Source organism: Myotis nattereri (genome assembly GCF_964212035.1).
Source record: "Myotis nattereri genome assembly, chromosome: 12".
NCBI classification, from domain to species: Eukaryota; Metazoa; Chordata; class Mammalia; order Chiroptera; family Vespertilionidae; genus Myotis; species Myotis nattereri.
This window is the reverse complement of record NC_138087.1, coordinates 73632680-73648660: the sequence shown is the minus strand read 5'-3', so window position 1 is coordinate 73648660 and position 15981 is coordinate 73632680. Positions and strand designations below refer to the sequence as shown.

The window sequence follows — 15981 nt, the reverse complement described above, 5'->3', positions numbered from 1 at the left end:
AAAAAAAATCAATAAAATATATTAAAAAAATAAAATGCTTGGTTTTTCTGATTATAAAAGCTCATTGTGCCTGGCCAGTGGTTGAGCATTACCTATGAATGAGGTCACGGTGCCATTCCACTCAGGGCATGTGTTGTGTCCGGGTTGCAGGCTTGATCCCCAGTAGGGGGTATGCAGGAGGCAGCCGATCAATGATTCTCTCTCATCATTGATGTTTTTATCTCTCCCTCCCCCTCTCCCTTCCTCTCTGAAATCAATGAAAGAAAAGCTCATTGTAAAAGTGTGGAAAGTACTGAAAATTATTAGAATCAGACAACTGTTGTCAATGTTCTAGTTTATTTCCTTTCAGTCTTACTGTATTTAATAACATTGAGAACTTACTGAATTTAATTCTGTGTTTTGTTTTATTTAATACTATATCATAAATACTTTGACATAAAAATTCTAAATAATTTTTAATGGCTTCATAATCCATTATTTGGATATACCATAATTTATTCACTAGTCCATTATTATTGGATATTTAGTTTAGAGGCCCAGTTTTTGCTAAAACACTTAGTATTTTGGATCATTTAGTACAGATTTCTAGAAGAGGAATTATTGGATAATGAACAGGAATGTTTAAAAATAGCTTTCACCTGGCCAGGTAGCTCAAGTGGTTGGAGCATTGTCCCATACACCAAAAGGTTGTGGGTTTGATTCCCAGTCAGGGCACAAACGTGTTTGATCTCTGTTTGGGGCATGTGTGGGAGGCAATTGATCAATATTTCTCACATTGAGAGAACCAAGATGGCAGCATAGGTTAACGCCGGAGTTTGCTGCCTTGAACAACTACTTCAAAAGTGAAACTAAAAGACGGAACGGACATCACCCAGAACCACAGGAATGCTGGCTGAGTGGAAGTCCTACAACTAGGAGGAAAGAGAAACGCATACGGACACTCAGAGGAGGCGCAGTGCTGAAGTCAAATTCTGAGGTGCGGAGTGCGCGGAGCGGGCTGGCGGCGGAGGGCGCGGTTGGCGTTTTCAATCGGGAGGGAGTCGCAGACTCTGAGCTCCAGATACAGGCGAGTCTTTAGGGACCCAGACTCAAACGGGAGAAGCGGGACTGTCTGGCTTCAATCAGAGCGAGTGCAGCTTTCTCTCCGAGGTTTGCAGCGGTCACTGGGACTCCGACAGGCAGAGCCCCCAGGGACGGGACTGAGAGCCGCCATAACTGCTCTCTCCGGCCCACCCTGTTGATCCTGTGCCACTCGCCCCGCCCAAGCCCTGCTCAGAGGCATTTGCCGGATAGCCTCAGGCAAAGGCTAGATGAGCACCTCCCTAGAGGACAGAAGTTCTCTCACTTCAGACACAGCTGATTCTCATAGCCACTTGGCCTGGAGGTCAAACCCTCCCTGGTATTAGCTACAACAATCAAGGCTTAACTACAAGACTGCACACAAAGACCACTAGGGGGTGCACCAAGGAAGCATAACAAAATGCGGAGACAACGAAACAGGACAAAATTGTCAATGGAAGATCTAGAATTCAGAACCACACTTTTAAGGTCTCTCAAGAACTGTTTAGAAGCCGCCGATAAACTTAATGAGATCTACAAGAAAACTAATGAGACCCTCGATGTTATGTTGGGGAACCAACTAGAAATTAAGCATACACGGACTGAAATAACGAATATTATACAGACTCCCGACAGCAGACCAGAGGAGAGCAAGAATTAAGTCAAAGATTCAAAATGCCAGGAAGCAAAAAATATCCAACTGGAGGGGCGGAATGAAAAAAGAATCCAAAAATGCGAGGATAGTGTAAGGAGCCTCTGGGACAGCTTCAAGCGTACCAACATCAGAATTATAGGGGTGCCAGAAGATGAGAGAGAGCAAGATATTGAAAACCTATTTGAAGAAATAATGACAGAAAACTTCCCCCACCTGGTGAAAGAAATGGACTTACAGGTCCAAGAAGCGCAGAGAACCCCAAACAAAAGGAATCCAAAGAGGACCACACCAAGACACATCATAATTAAAATGCCAAGAGCAAAAGATAAAGAGAGAATCTTAAAAACAGCAAGAGAAAGAAACTCAGTTACCTACAAGGGAATACCCATACGACTGTCAGCTGATTTCTCAACAGAAACTTTGCAGGCCAGGAGGGAGTGGCAAGAAATATTCAAAGTGATGAATACCAAGAACCTACAACCAAGATTACTTTATCCAGCAAAGCTATCATTCAGAATTGAAGGTCAGATAAAGAGCTTCACAGATAAGGAAAAGCTAAAGGAGTTCATCACCACCAAACCAGGATTATATGAAATGCTGAAACATATCCTTTAAGAAGAGGAAGAGGAAGAAAAAGGTAAAGATACAAATTATGAACAACAAATATGCATCTATCAACAAGTGAATCTAAGAATCAAGTGAATAAATAATCAGATGAACAGAATGAACTGGTGATTATAATAGAATCAGGGACATAGAAAGGGAATGGACTGACTATTCTTGGGGGGGAAAGGGGTGTGGGAGATGCGGGAAGAGACTGGACAAAAATCGTGCACCTATGGATGAGGACAGTGGGTGGGGAGTGAGGGCGGAGGGTGGGGTGGGAACTGGGAGAAGGGGAGTTATGGGGGGGGGGGAAAAAGAGGAACAAATGTAATAATCTGAACAATAAAGAGTTAATTAAAAAAAAGAAAGAAAAAAAAAGAAAAAAAATATTTCTCACATTGATGTTTCTCCCTCTCTCTAAAAAAAATCAATTAAAAAATAGCTTTCACAAGACACCTTTTGGTCTAATTGGAAATGAAAATATATCTTGCTTTCACAGAACCTTGACTTTGCCTTCAAGAATGGAAATTATAAAAAAAAAAAGTGAACAAACACGGTGTGGGGAAATCCTAGCATTAAACCACCAACTCAGGTGTAGTGCAAATAGCACAGGTTTTGGAGTCAGATCAAGGTTCAAATCCTGCTGTCACTCACTAGCAGAATAGCTTCCAGCGAGGTACCTAGCCTTCCTGAAACTTTTCCTCACCTTTGCAATGGGAGCAATATCTGTTTCTTGGGTGGTCCTGTGACTGTGTTTCCCAAGGTGTGGCCCCAGAGCAGCAACTTCACTGGGGAACTTGTTTGAAATGCAAATTCTTGCCCTCGCCCGTTTGGCTCACTGGATAGGGCGTCTGGCCTGCAGACCAAAGGGTCCTGGGTTTGATTCCGGTCAAGGGTACATACCTTGGTTGCAGGCTTCTCTCTCACCGGGGGGTGCGTGCAGGAGGCAACCAATCGATGTGTTTTAGTCTTTCCCTTTCTCTTCCACTCTCTCTAAAAGACCAATGGAAAAATATCAGGTGAGGATTAACAACAACAACAACAAAAACACACCAAAAAAACCCCCAACAACAACAAAAAGAAATGCAAATTCTCAGGCCTCTCCCTGGACCTACTGCATCAGACATTCTGGAAGTGGCCCAGTACCCTTCTTAGAAGCCCTCCAGGTGATGATGAGGCGGGATCAAGTTTGAGAATCATGGACCTATCGATGAAGGTGAGTGACGGCATCTGTCACAGAAGGGTTGGGAAAGGAGAGCACTCAGATCTTTCTCTTCCTGTTCAATATGATTCTCCTGGTTAGCCATGGCGTTGTGGGAAGGAAAGGCACTGCTATCGGCCTCTTGCACACCGTCTCAGTAGTTTTCCAGCTCTCACTTTCCTCTGGAATGACATCCTCACTGAGACGTGGACTGTTTTCCTGCCTGTGTGGCATACCCTGTATTCACTCTGGAATAGGCTGTACCAGCTCCGGGGGCAAGAAACTCACCCCCTCCATGCCTCAGTTTCCTTAAGTGAGGACAATCATAGTGCTTATCTCAGGGTTGCTGCAAGGATTCATTCAATGAGCCGAAGTTCTCAGCATGGTGTGGCACACAGTAAACATCCCATAGACGTCATCTTTATCACCATCCATTCTCCACAGAGCCTGTGTCCACTTATGAAAAAAGAGCCCAATCCAAGATCCTGGATCCCTTTGGACTGCGTGGAAAACCCCACCTAGACTTCAAAACTCAGTGCAAATCTCACATCCGCCCTAGCTGTTTCGGCTCAGTGGATAGAGCATTGACCAGCAGATCCAAGGGTCCCGGGTTCTATTCCAGGTCTATTCCGGTCAAGGGCATGTACCTAGTGGGGCGTGTGCAGGAGGCAACCAGTTAATGTGTTTCTCTCACATCAGTATTTCTCTCTGTCTCTCCCTCTCTCTTCCACTCTCCCTAAAAATCAATGGAAAAATATCCTCGGATGAGGATTTTAAAAAAAAGAACAAATCTCACGTCTTCTCTGGGCCCTGAGTCTTTCTGGCGGCTTCAGAAAGAAGCAGTCATGTCATTGTGTGTGCTCCCACAGGTTATGGTGACACTCGTTAAGAAAAGTGTTTGAGGACTCAAAGCCTGGCTCTCGTGCTGTCTGTTCCTTGGTTTACCGACCTGGGCAGTGGGGATGACAGAGGTTGGCAGACAGGCCCGTGAGTTACTGCTTCACACATGGAAACGTCCCAATTAGTTATCTACTGCTGGCCTCGTGCTATCATTTTGTATTTAATTTAATGAAAAATGTGAAGTTTTCCCTAGGTAAACGTCCTGGTGATTGGAACACCTTGGCTCCCTTTCCTGTAGGGTAATCCCATCTTCAGCATGTGGGGTTGCCAAAGCTGAATTTTAATTGTTTGTTTACATATAAGACTATAAAGTCCTTGGGGACAGGGACTGTGTCATTTCTGGTCTCTGATCTAAGTTGACATAAGTGAATGTTTGCTGCGTAAGTGGGGAAAGTTCCCTTGTAGGTCAGAATTCATCGCCATAGGGCAGAAGGCTATCTATTATATTGCCTTTCCGGGAATGGAGGAGTGCTACCTACCTATGCTCACTGAGAACCAGATCACAAGTTCAAGCTAAATCCTAAACCAGTGGTTCTCAACCTTCTGGCCCTTTAAATACAGTTCCTCATGTTGTGACCCACCATAAAATTATTTTCGTTGCTACTTCATAACTGTAATGTTCTACTGTTATGAATTGTAATGTAAATATCTGATATGCAGGATGGTCTTAGGCGACCCCTGTGAAAGGGTCGTTCGACCGCAAACGGGGTCGCGACCCACAGGTTGAGAACCGACCTAAACCCTGCGAGAGCATGTGAAAACGCTGGCTATGACCAGATATGACCACATGGTGGAAGCAGAGGAGAGGGAACGAGTAGTTTTATTAAGTAACTGGAGCCAAACACTGGATTTGGGGCCTGAAGATGATTATGTCTTGAAACATATAGAAGTCATTTTATTTATTTATTTATTATTTTGTTGTTAATCCTCATCCAAGGATATATTTCCATTGATATTTTAGAGAGAGGGGAAAAGAGAGGGAAAGATAGAGAAACCACATCGATTGGTTGCCTCCTGCACAAGCCCTGACTAGGGCCCAGGCCAGGGAGGACTCTCCAACCAAAGTAGGTGCCCTTGACCAGAATCGAACCCAGGACCCTTTGCTCCGCAGCCTGATGCTCTATCCACTGAGCCAAACCAGCTAGGGCTTGAGAGAGAGAGAGAGAGAATTTGCTTTTAGGAAACAGAACCAGAAAGTATTATATTCACTCACTTTAAAGAATGAATAACAAAGACAAATATTGTTTGATAAGTATTACATACATACACTCTTATGGTATGGTCAGTTAAGTTTGAGAGAACAGCTGGTCCAGGAAGAGAAGAGAAAGGCCATGGGCATGTACCAGTCCCCAGGTTAAAAGTCCCATGATTCATCCTCGATGACCCTTTGTCTCCGTCTCACTCGCCTGAACTAGTGAGTGACTAACATATATTGAGACTTACTATGTGCTGGCCAGCCCTCCGCACCTCCGCCCTTCCAGCCAGGCGCTTCGCGGTCTCCGCTTTCCGTCCTTGGTTACCAGGGTTCTCTCCAGCTAGTCTTCAGTTGATTATGCAGGGTGTTTTTGTTTCTTTTCTTTTTTTTTTTTTTGTATTTTAGTTGTAATTCCTGTTTGGTCCTGGGAGCGAGCCTGTGTAGCACCCACTTACGCCAGCCATTTTTAAATCTCCTTTTCAATAGTGCCCCGTTGTGGACACTCTGGGAAAAGCCCCCAGTAAGGGTTTAGTCGTGATAACGCCCTCTTGTGGACATTATGAGAACAGCGTCCTAGTGATGAATTCTACAAGTCTGAAAAGAAAACCCCATCCTAGATACTCTGAGAGAGAGGATTGGTGTGAAAGAGAATATTCTATAGTTGTTCGTTGGCTGGATTCTTATTTTTCCACTGTTCATGGACTACTTTAGCAACCTGACTCATTTAACAACTCTGAGCCTTAGTTGCCTCATCTGTAAATACAAATGCAGGAATTTCCTAAATGTCAATGAGTGGGTCCAGATGATTTTTTCCTGTGTTCTTTCTTCGGTTACAAGTAATTTATGCATTAGTCAATTATTTTCCTCTCTTGTGCAATTCATGTTGGTACAATTATATTTTTCATACTGATTTGTAAGATTTCTTTGTACATATGGACATATTTGCCATATATTTTATAAATATTTTAAATTCTTTGTTTAAATTTTAAAAATCGTAATTTTTTTTTATGGCCATAGAAAAGCTTTTAACATTTTTTATTATTTGAACCATTTAAAAATGTGAAATCCATTCTTAGTTCATTTGCTGCACAAAGGTAGGTGGTGGGCCAGATTTGGCCTGTAGGCAGAGCTTGTACCCATGTACTAATATGGTCATTGAATTTGAACCATCCTTAAATTCCTAGAATAAATACCTCTTGATTATGAATATACTGCTGGTTTTGATGTGCTAATATTTTATCTAACATTTTTGTGTTCATATTCATGTCAGATTTGGTCTAGGAGAGATTTCAAACTTTTCATGGGGCAGAGATATTTTTTATTTGGCTTACATAACATTTAAAAATTTTTATTTTATTTTTATTTACTCCAGAGAGGAAGGGAGAGGGGGAGAGATAGAAACATCAGTGATGAGAGGGAATCATTGATCAGCTGCTTCCTACATCCCCCACAGTGGGGATGGAGCCCACAACAGGGCATGTGCCCTGACCGGGAATTGAACCAGGACCTGCTGGTTCATAGGTCTACGCTCAACTACTGAGCCATGCCAGCTGGGCCATTTAAAAAATTTTTTGAATGAATAGCCAATATTTAAAAATTGGGAGATATATTAAAAGCTGGAGATTTCTGGCTTTTCTTAAAAAATGTATCAAAACTGGGAGAATGTGGGCCCAGCTTTGTCACATTTTTACACATGTTCTCTATGATGTTTTCTATTTCATTAATTTCTCTTTTACATTCCTCTTTGGTCTATGGTTTTCTGTTGTTAACCTTAGGATGAGACAGAATCATTGCTGGGTGCCTCCTGCATGCGGCGCACAGGGGATCGAGCCCAGAATCCAGGTACGTGCCCCTACCAGGAGTTGAACCCTGACCTCCTGGTTCATAGATCGAAGCTCAACCACTGAGCCACGCCAGGAGGGCCCAGAGTTCTCTTTTATTTGTTTGTTTGTTTGTTTCTAAAAGAACCAGGCTTCGGTTTTATTGTTAAAGTCTATTTTCAGCCATGGCCGATGTAGGTAAGTGGTTGAATTCCTGGTCAAGGGTTTCAGGTTGGATCCCCAGCCTGTTTGGGCACATGCAAGAGGCAACCACTCGAAGTGTCTCTCTCATATCCTTGTTTCTCTCTCTCTCTCTCTCTCTCTCTCTCTCTCTCTTTCTCTCTTAGCCCTCCCTCCCTCTCTTCCACTCTCTCTAAAAATCAATGGAAAAATATCCTCAAGGGGAAAAAAGGGAGCATATGTAATACTTTCAACAATAAAGATTTAAATAAAAAAGAAAAAATATCCTCAGGAGAGGATTAACAACAACAATGAAAAGTCTATTTTCAAAAAAAAAAAAAAAAAAAAAGGAATTTAACTTTATTATTTTCTTTTAAGATTTTCATCTGAATTAATTTGTGCCTCTTCTAACTTTTTGAAATAAAGATTTGCTTAAAATTTTTTGGAAAATCTTATTTTCTAAAGAAACCATTTTCCTGCTTGAACTTTCTGTGCTGTTCCATTGATTTGTTTGTCTCCTTTCTGGGACTACATTATTATAATACTATCTAACATCTGGTAGTCCTAGACCCCTTTATTATTATTTTTCAAAATTTGTTTGGCTATTGGGCCAGATGATATCTTAAAGGCGCTTTAGATTCTTTAATACCTAAGGTGAAAATGCACGCCCCCCAAAATCCCATTTGTCCCTTTCTTCCAAGCCCAAGAAGCAGTCCTTATTCTTCTATACAGAGTTAGTCTTTAAAAATGCCTATAATCAACCTTTTTATGTGAATATGGTTTATGTGTATAGTGTATTTAAGTGTATTTTGTGTGTGTGTGTGTCTGTGTGATGTGTGTCTATGGGCTTGTGTATGTGCATAGATACATATAGTGTGGGGCGTGTGTTTATATATGTATGAGGTATGTATGTAGTGTGTTTATATGTAGGTGATGTGTATGTATATATAAGGTGTGTTTGCATATATGGTGTATCTGTTTGTACATAGAAAGTGTTATGATATGTCTGTATGTGCAGAGTGTTTGCAGAGTGTGTTTGTATTGTGTGTAGTATGCATATGTATGTGTGTGGGGGGGGTGGGGGTATGAGGTGTAAAAGAGATACTAGGGCCCACAGTCACGGGGTGCTAGAGTCTTCATGGTATGTTAGAAAGCCAGGCTTGGTCCTCATGTTCCCCTGCCTTTCTGGGGAAAAGGTACCCAGGCTCCCACTCACTTTTGTCCAGAGAAAAGAGTGGCCTGCCTCTTTAAGAGAAGGAAACTGTCCGTGCCCTCCTGAGCCATACCCTGTAGAGGTGGTGTAAAGGTGGTGAAGGCGGTGTTATCACACAGGTCGGATCAGGATCAGAGTGGCATTGGGGTCTTTGAACTAAATAGGTTAGTTGCTGAATGGGGCTGAAGGAGTCAGGAGGGACTAGCAAGGCACTGGGGCCGTTGTCCTGAGTGGGGGTGCGGTGCCCATGTGGTCCTCCAGGCCATTGACGGATGGGTCCCCTGATCCTGAGGGTGCATCTGCAGGAAGCTCACGGCTTCCCTGGTGTGGGCTCTCCAGTCGTCCCGGGCAGAGCTGGGAAGGAGCCGCTGTCACCTTGGGCACAGCACGCTCTCCTTTCCTGCGGACCTCCTAATTCCTAGGGGGAGAGAACACCCCTCTCAGGGGGCATCCTCCTGCCAGGCTGGCCATGCTCGCCGCTTGCCCCTCACGGCACCTCCAGCCTCAGGGTTCTGTCTGCATCCTGTGGCTTGAGCCTGAGGATGTGCATCGCCCCTGGATGGATGGAGTGACAGAGCCAGGACACCCCCTGCACAGAAGGGTGCTTGGACTCACACTTCCCAGCCAGGAGTGAGATCAGGCACAATCAAGTCCAGGGCGCAGGGGAGTCTACCTGCCACTGGGTTGGGGTCAGGGGAACTGGCTTGCCCTCGCTAAGGACCGGTGCTCGGATGTGAGGCTTGGGGAAAGGTTAGAGCACGGCCCCTCACAGTGCCAGGATTCAAGCAAGCCACTGGCCTTCGTGGGACTCAGTGGCACTTGGCCACTAGTTTGCTGATTTGGGGCTCCGTCTCCCGTTTCTGCTTCCTGCCGGAGGCCAGCTGGCACTGGGGCATCTAGTTCCCTCACCTGCATCAGGAAGGCAGGTCTGCTACCTCCACGCGCTGTTGGCCATGGTGCAGGTATGGACGCCAAGGAACAGCAGAAGGAGGGTGGTCTTTGGGGCAGACAGGCCTGGGTTTACATTTCCGCTCTGCCAAGTCATCCACTCTCTCTGCTTGAGGTTCAGATTTATCCCTGGTAAATTAGGGCTAATGCTTCTTGGGGTTCCTATGAAGATTAAATGAGATGATGTGTGTAAATTGCCCAGGTTAGCCCCTGGCACCTGGCACTCAATATATATAACCGTTCTCCCTACTTTCTCTCTGACATCTCCCAGCCCTGTCTCGAGTGCATCACGGAGCCACAAATATCCATTTGGCAACTTCTGACACTTCCCATTTTTAGACTTACAAGACGAGCGGCTTCCCCTCCCACAGCAGCGATAGTCGAGATTTGCAGAGCAGATGTCTTGGTGTGAAACTGCTCCCAGGAGGCGTCCCATGAATGTTTGCAGACAAAACTGACCTTTCTTCCAGCTCTGCCTCCTTGCAGCAGGGCCTGGAGAGGGAACGCGTCTACCCCCTCTGCGTACTGTGCGTTTCTGTCCCCTCAGATTCTGGGAGCCTGTCCTCCTGTCCCCGGGCATCAGGCTGCTGAGGGGGACCACGAGGCTGGCTGCAGCAAGCTGCCCTGGTCTGGACCCGCGCCAGCCTGTTCTCCTTCAAGAGGAGGTTCAGGGGGGAGCCCGAGAGGGCAGGGCTTGGGATGGCGCTACAAGCCGCTGGCCGGGCCCATCCAAGTGCGGAGAACACTTTTCCAAAGCCTCCGGGGCCAGGAGGGTGCTCAGGTCTGGTGATTACAGGTCTGAGCTTCAAAAGCATGTTACAAACCTGGCTCAGCGCTGGCGGGGGGAACTGGACGAGCAGGCCCAGCGTGGCCGAGCAGGCAGCCCAGGAGCGGTCCCGGAGCCGGGAGCCCTGGCGTGGCCGCCTGTCCTGCGGGCTTCCGGGGGGACTGCCGTCCAGGTCGCCGTGGCTGCCCTTGCAGGTGGGGCGCCAGCGCCTCGCAGCCTGCGGCCCGCGTCTGCTCGGTCAGGTGGAAACCTCCCCATTCAAACCCGCGCGGGCCAATCAGCGCCTGGCGCGCCCGCCAGTTCAAACGCGCGTCGGGTCCAGCCCCAGCCGGCCTCCGGCTCCCGCCTCGCAGACACCCGCGGCGCGGGGGGCGGGTGAACCTGCTGCCTCGGTTACGGCGGAGCAACACGGACGCCTCGGGTTACCCGCTGTCCCGCCAGGCCCGGGGCCGGCGGCCATGGCGCACTCCCTGCACCGCGTCTCCCTGGGGAGCCGGCGCGCGCAGCCCGGCTTGTCTTTCTACCTCTGCACCTTCGGTAAGTGCCCGCCCGGCCGGCTGCCAGGGCGGCCGCACCTTGCGCTCAGCGCCCCATGGGGCGCTCCTGGTGATCGGTGCGGCTGGGAGCAGGCGGTCCTTCCACTGGGGGCACCTTCTCGGGTCCCTTCCTCCTGGGGTTGCCTCGGAGGGGCTCAGGCACAGCCTCAGGCCGGGCAGCCGCTGGGCACCACCTGCTGCCTGGCCACGGTGCCAAGTGCACTTGGTTCTGCCTCACTTGGCTGGAATAATCACACCCCAGCTAATCTCTCAGAGACCCAGGTTGTCGCCACCGAGTTTCCCATTAGTAAGCAGCTCAGGGTTTAATCAAGGCCTTGTGACTACATCCCCAGGGTCTTCTGTGGGGTCAGCCCAGCCGCCGTGGCTCCTGGGGGCTCACCTTGGAAGCTACAGTGTGACTGCTCTAGTGGATGTCTGGCCCACAGCTGAGGCGTGACCAGGCTCTGGGCAGGGGCACAGGGCTGTCCTAGGGGCTGGAGGTGGAAAGAAATGAGCAGATGGCTGCTGTTCCCAAGCCTCCCCAACAACTGCTGGGCAGCAGCTGCGCCGCGGTCTGGGCAAACCCCGCCTTCCAAGTAGCTATGGGAAGGATCGCAGCCCTGTCCTGGGATGCAGCCCTTCCCAGCTCTCCATTGGTTTCCTCGCTGGTTCTGCAACTCCCCGTGGAGAGGGGACTGCATTTCCTCTATGAAGATTGAGATCCAGAGAGAGGAAGGGCGCCCAGTGCGCCAGTGACAGAGTTGGTACCGAGCCCAGGCCTTCTGAGACCTTCTACCCTTTTCTTGATGAAGGTTGGGGCAGTTACGGCACCATGACTGGACTTGGCTTAGAATTCAAAGACAGAGCGCCCAAGGAGTCAGGCCCTCCTGGGTTCCAGTCCTTCTGCGCTCAGGCTCCCCCGCCACACACGTGGCTCTTCTCAACCTGCCTTTTCCTCCAGGAACAGAGGAAGTGATGGAAACGCTGTGTCCTGGCCCCTAGAAATGGCCTGTGGTCTGGCATGCACCGGTCCAGCTGGCGGACGGTAACGAGAGTCACTAACTAGCCACCATTTCTTGAGCTCTTGCCGTGGGTCCTGCCCTGTACCAAGTTCTTGACCTGCATGATCTCATTTAATCCTTCCAACTCTCGGAGGCAAATCCTGTTAACCTCATTGGGATGTGGCTAATTAGCATCCAGGATGATCCGAGTTGGTGGGTCAGGAAAGTGTCCGAGGCTGTGAGGCCCTGTGACGTGATGTTAGCTGTGCCCTGATGAAAAAGTGAAACGATGTTTCATGGTGTTTTCTTCCGTATTAGCATGGCAAGTTGTATTCATTATTGAGAACTTAGTGGAAAGAACCGCCTGTAACCTGACCTCCCAGAAAAGACCATTGTTAACGTGTTGGGTTATATCCTTCCAGACTTCGTTCTCTGTGTGTATGGGGGAAGTTGTGTCTAATTTGAACAAAATGGAGATCATATTGTAAATACAGTTTTGCAACCCATTTCTTTTTCTTACTGGTATGCTGTAACTAAAACCTACTTGCATCCGTCCACATGCTTCCATGGAATTAATCTCCCAGCCAATCTAGGCAGTTTGGGGGGAGGGTCTAGCCCCGCAGGGAGGGGTTCCCTGCCCAGCCATGGCCTCGGGGCTGGGTCAGATGGTACCCGGGAAGGTTCCTACGAACTAGTGACCGATCTGAGTGTGCAGGGGGGCAGGCAGGGACCTGGTGGGGCAGGGAGCCTCCTGCTCCTATGTGTGCAGTCTCCTCTCAAATCTCAGAGTGACACTGGAAAAGTTCTCTCCTGTTTCCTGAAGTAATAACTCTGTTTCCATGACAAAAGCCACCCCTTTTCCAGGCTGCTGACTTTCTTCATGATCTTTGCTTGACTCCTCGTGAATGAAGATTCAGATCAGAGGGTACTAATCTGCCCAATTATCAGAAGCAACCGGGGAGCCTGTTCAAATAACGCGGACTCCTAGGATCTTCTCCCAGAATTCCCGGTGTACTAGGTCTGGGGTGGAGCCTGAGAATCTAAAACTTAAAAAAGCCACAGAAGTACTTTGGCGATCAGGCAGGTTTGGAAGCTATGGATTCAGGGTCAGTTTGAGTCGCCAACATGGACTCCCTTAACAGGAAAACTTGGCTACATTTTTTCTCTGTTCACCGGCCTTTATCCAGCCTGACCAGTAGCCCAGGCAGCCTGGCTTTGTCCTGAATGAACCAGATGAAGGCACTGCCTCGCCGGTAGCTTCCTGAGCAAAAATATTTAAAGGGAACTACATCTCCAGCTTCTCTGGAACCACAGAGACAAATTGTTTTGACCAGAATTCTTTTCAGGGAGCATCCTTTGTGGCATAAGGTGGTTTGTTTGTTTGTTTATTTATTTATTAATTATTTTTATTGATTTCAAAGAGGAAGGGAGAGGGAAAGAGAGATAGAAACATCAATGATGAGAGAGAATCATTGATTGGCTGTCTCCTGCACACCCCCTACTGGGGATCGAGCCCGAAACCTGGACATGTGCCCTTGACCAGAATTGTACCCGGGACCCTTCAGTCCACAGGCCAATGTTCTATTCACTGAACCAAACCAGATAGGGCTGTGGTATAAGTGGTTTATATACTGTGTGTGCACCCTCCTGAGTATAAACCCTTGTCCCCCAATAAGGTCATGTTCAAGTAACATTAATTGGCCCTTCACGGCCTTCTCAGGAGGTGACCTGGCTTTGAGAGTATAATAAACTGGGGCTAGAACCCATCTACTCCAGAGGGATTTTTATTTATGAGAAATAATGTAATTTGAAGAAACCATTTTAGGTGTACATAAGTTTTTCCTTCAGGATTATATCTTTTAATGTTATTAGTATATTTGCTAACATGCTCTTAAAAATCTCAATAACTTCACTGAGATATAACTTCCATACAATTGATTCATTTAAAGTGTACAATTAAATGGTTTCTGGTATATTCGCAGAGTTGTGTAACCATTACCAAGTCAAGTTTAGAACATTTTTATCACTCCAGAAAGAAACATTGTACCCTTTAGCTTATTACCCCTAATTTCCAGTTCCCCCCCTCTTGGCCAATCCTAAACAATCACTAATCTACTTTCTGTTTCGACAAATGAGCCAATTCCAGACATTTCATATACATGGAATCATATATAGTTTTTTGTGACTGCCTTCTTTCACTCAGCATATTTTTAAGATTCACTCATGTTATAGCATGTGACAGCACTTCATTCTCCTTCTGCTTCTTCTTCTTCTTCTTCTTCTTCTTCTTCTCCTCCTCCTCCTCCTCCTCCTCCTCCTCCTCATCCTCATCCTCATCCTCATCCTCATCCTCATCCTTTCTTCTTCTTCTTTGCTGCAAAAAGCTTTATTGTTTCATTTGATCCAATGCATGTGAGAGGGCTTCAGGGTGGTTAAAAGAATGGCTAGTAGTTTCGGAAAGAGGCTCCGGTAAAAGCCAGACACCAGGGGAGGCAGAGGGGCCCCTCAAAGGCCTCTGGGCTCCAAAAGCTCCTAGTCGTGCTGGAGGGTGAGCCTTTTGAGGACATACTCTCCCAGCCCAGCCTGGGGGCCGGCCAGCCCACGGAAGGTAGTCAGGTGGTTGCCCATCTTCTTGATGAGTTTCACCTGCTCACCCGGAAGTGGTTCTCTGGGAAGTCACAGAGATGAGCATCTGCGTGGGTAGAACCAGGGCCTGCAGCTCCAAAAGGGCCTGGTTCGGGCTCCTCTCCAAGGCCAGGGTGGCCTCCGTGGCATCCTGAGTTTTGCCCACTCATCTAGGGAGACTTCAGCACGTCCTGGAAGAGAATGCGGCCACCGCGCTTGTTTTGTAACTTTAAGAGACGCTCAGCGTCCTCGCCCTGCTTCTCCACCAACTTGAGGAAGAAGTGGCCCATGCCCTCGGGGGCCACATCTTCTGGGTCAAAATAGAAGCCCAGGGAGAGGAGGTATAGGAGGCCTGCAGATGCAGGCTGGCCAGGCGGTTGACCGCAGCCTCCACCTCGGTGGAATAATTCTGACGAATTTGGGAGCTCATGGTTGTTCGGCAATAAGGAGTTAAGGTACGAAAAACAAAAACAAAACCCGGTGTGTTGGCTTGAGAACCAGAGGTGGTTCTGAAGGTGGTGACTGGATGAGGTGCAGGAGAGTGGCTGGAGGCTGGAAGGGGTGACCCTGGATCTGTTCTGCCCAAACACTGTTGAAGCAAGAGACAGATCTGGGACCCCCGAGGGCATGCTCATTCATTTTTTATGTCTGAATAATATTCCACTGTAGAGGCAGACCACATTTTGTTTATTCATTCATTATTTGGTGGACATTTGGATTATTTCTGTTTTTTGGCTGTTATGAATAATGCTCTTTTATAACTGTACATGATTTTGTGTGGACAAACGCTCTCAATTCTTTTGGGTACATACCTAGGAGCAGAATTGCTGGGTCAAATGGTAGCTCTAGGTTTAACTGTTTGAGGCACTGCCAAACTCGTTTCCAAAGTGGATGCACCATTTTCCATTCTCATCCGCAGTGTCTGAGGTCTTTGATTTCTCCACAACCTCACCAACACCTGCTATTAACTGACTTTGATTCTAGCAACCCTGTGGGTGTAAAGTGGTATCTCCTTGTGGTTTTAATTTGCATTTCCCTGATGATCAGTGATATTGAACAGCTTTCATGTACTTATTGGCTATTTGTATATCTTCTTTGGAGAAAAGTTTCATTAGATCCTATGCCCCATTTTTAAATTGGGCTATTTACCTTCTAATTGTTGAGTTTTGAGAGTTCTTTACATATTCTAGATACAAGTTCCTTTTCCAGAAGCCTCATGTTTGAGGATATGTAGCTTTCTTTTCTTTTTATTCTG

At 47.1% G+C, this 15981-nt stretch overlaps 1 protein-coding gene and 1 pseudogene across 2 annotated transcripts in view; one reads left to right on the top strand and one right to left on the bottom strand.

Moving 5' to 3' along the window:
* Positions 1–11022: 11022 nt before the first annotated feature.
* The window catches only part of RGS3 (regulator of G protein signaling 3), a gene marked incomplete at its 5' end in the record, with an annotated part of 113794 nt that continues 108835 nt past the window's right edge, over positions 11023–15981 (top strand). The window contains one exon of the mRNA XM_081103390.1: positions 11023–11101. Coding sequence (XP_080959516.1) covers positions 11023–11101 — 79 coding nt within the window. The remainder of the gene's footprint in view (positions 11102–15981) is intronic.
* On the bottom strand, positions 14634–15156 carry LOC308528558 (ferritin light chain-like; annotated as a pseudogene). Its single transcript has one exon. The product of its transcript is annotated as a ferritin light chain-like (transcript).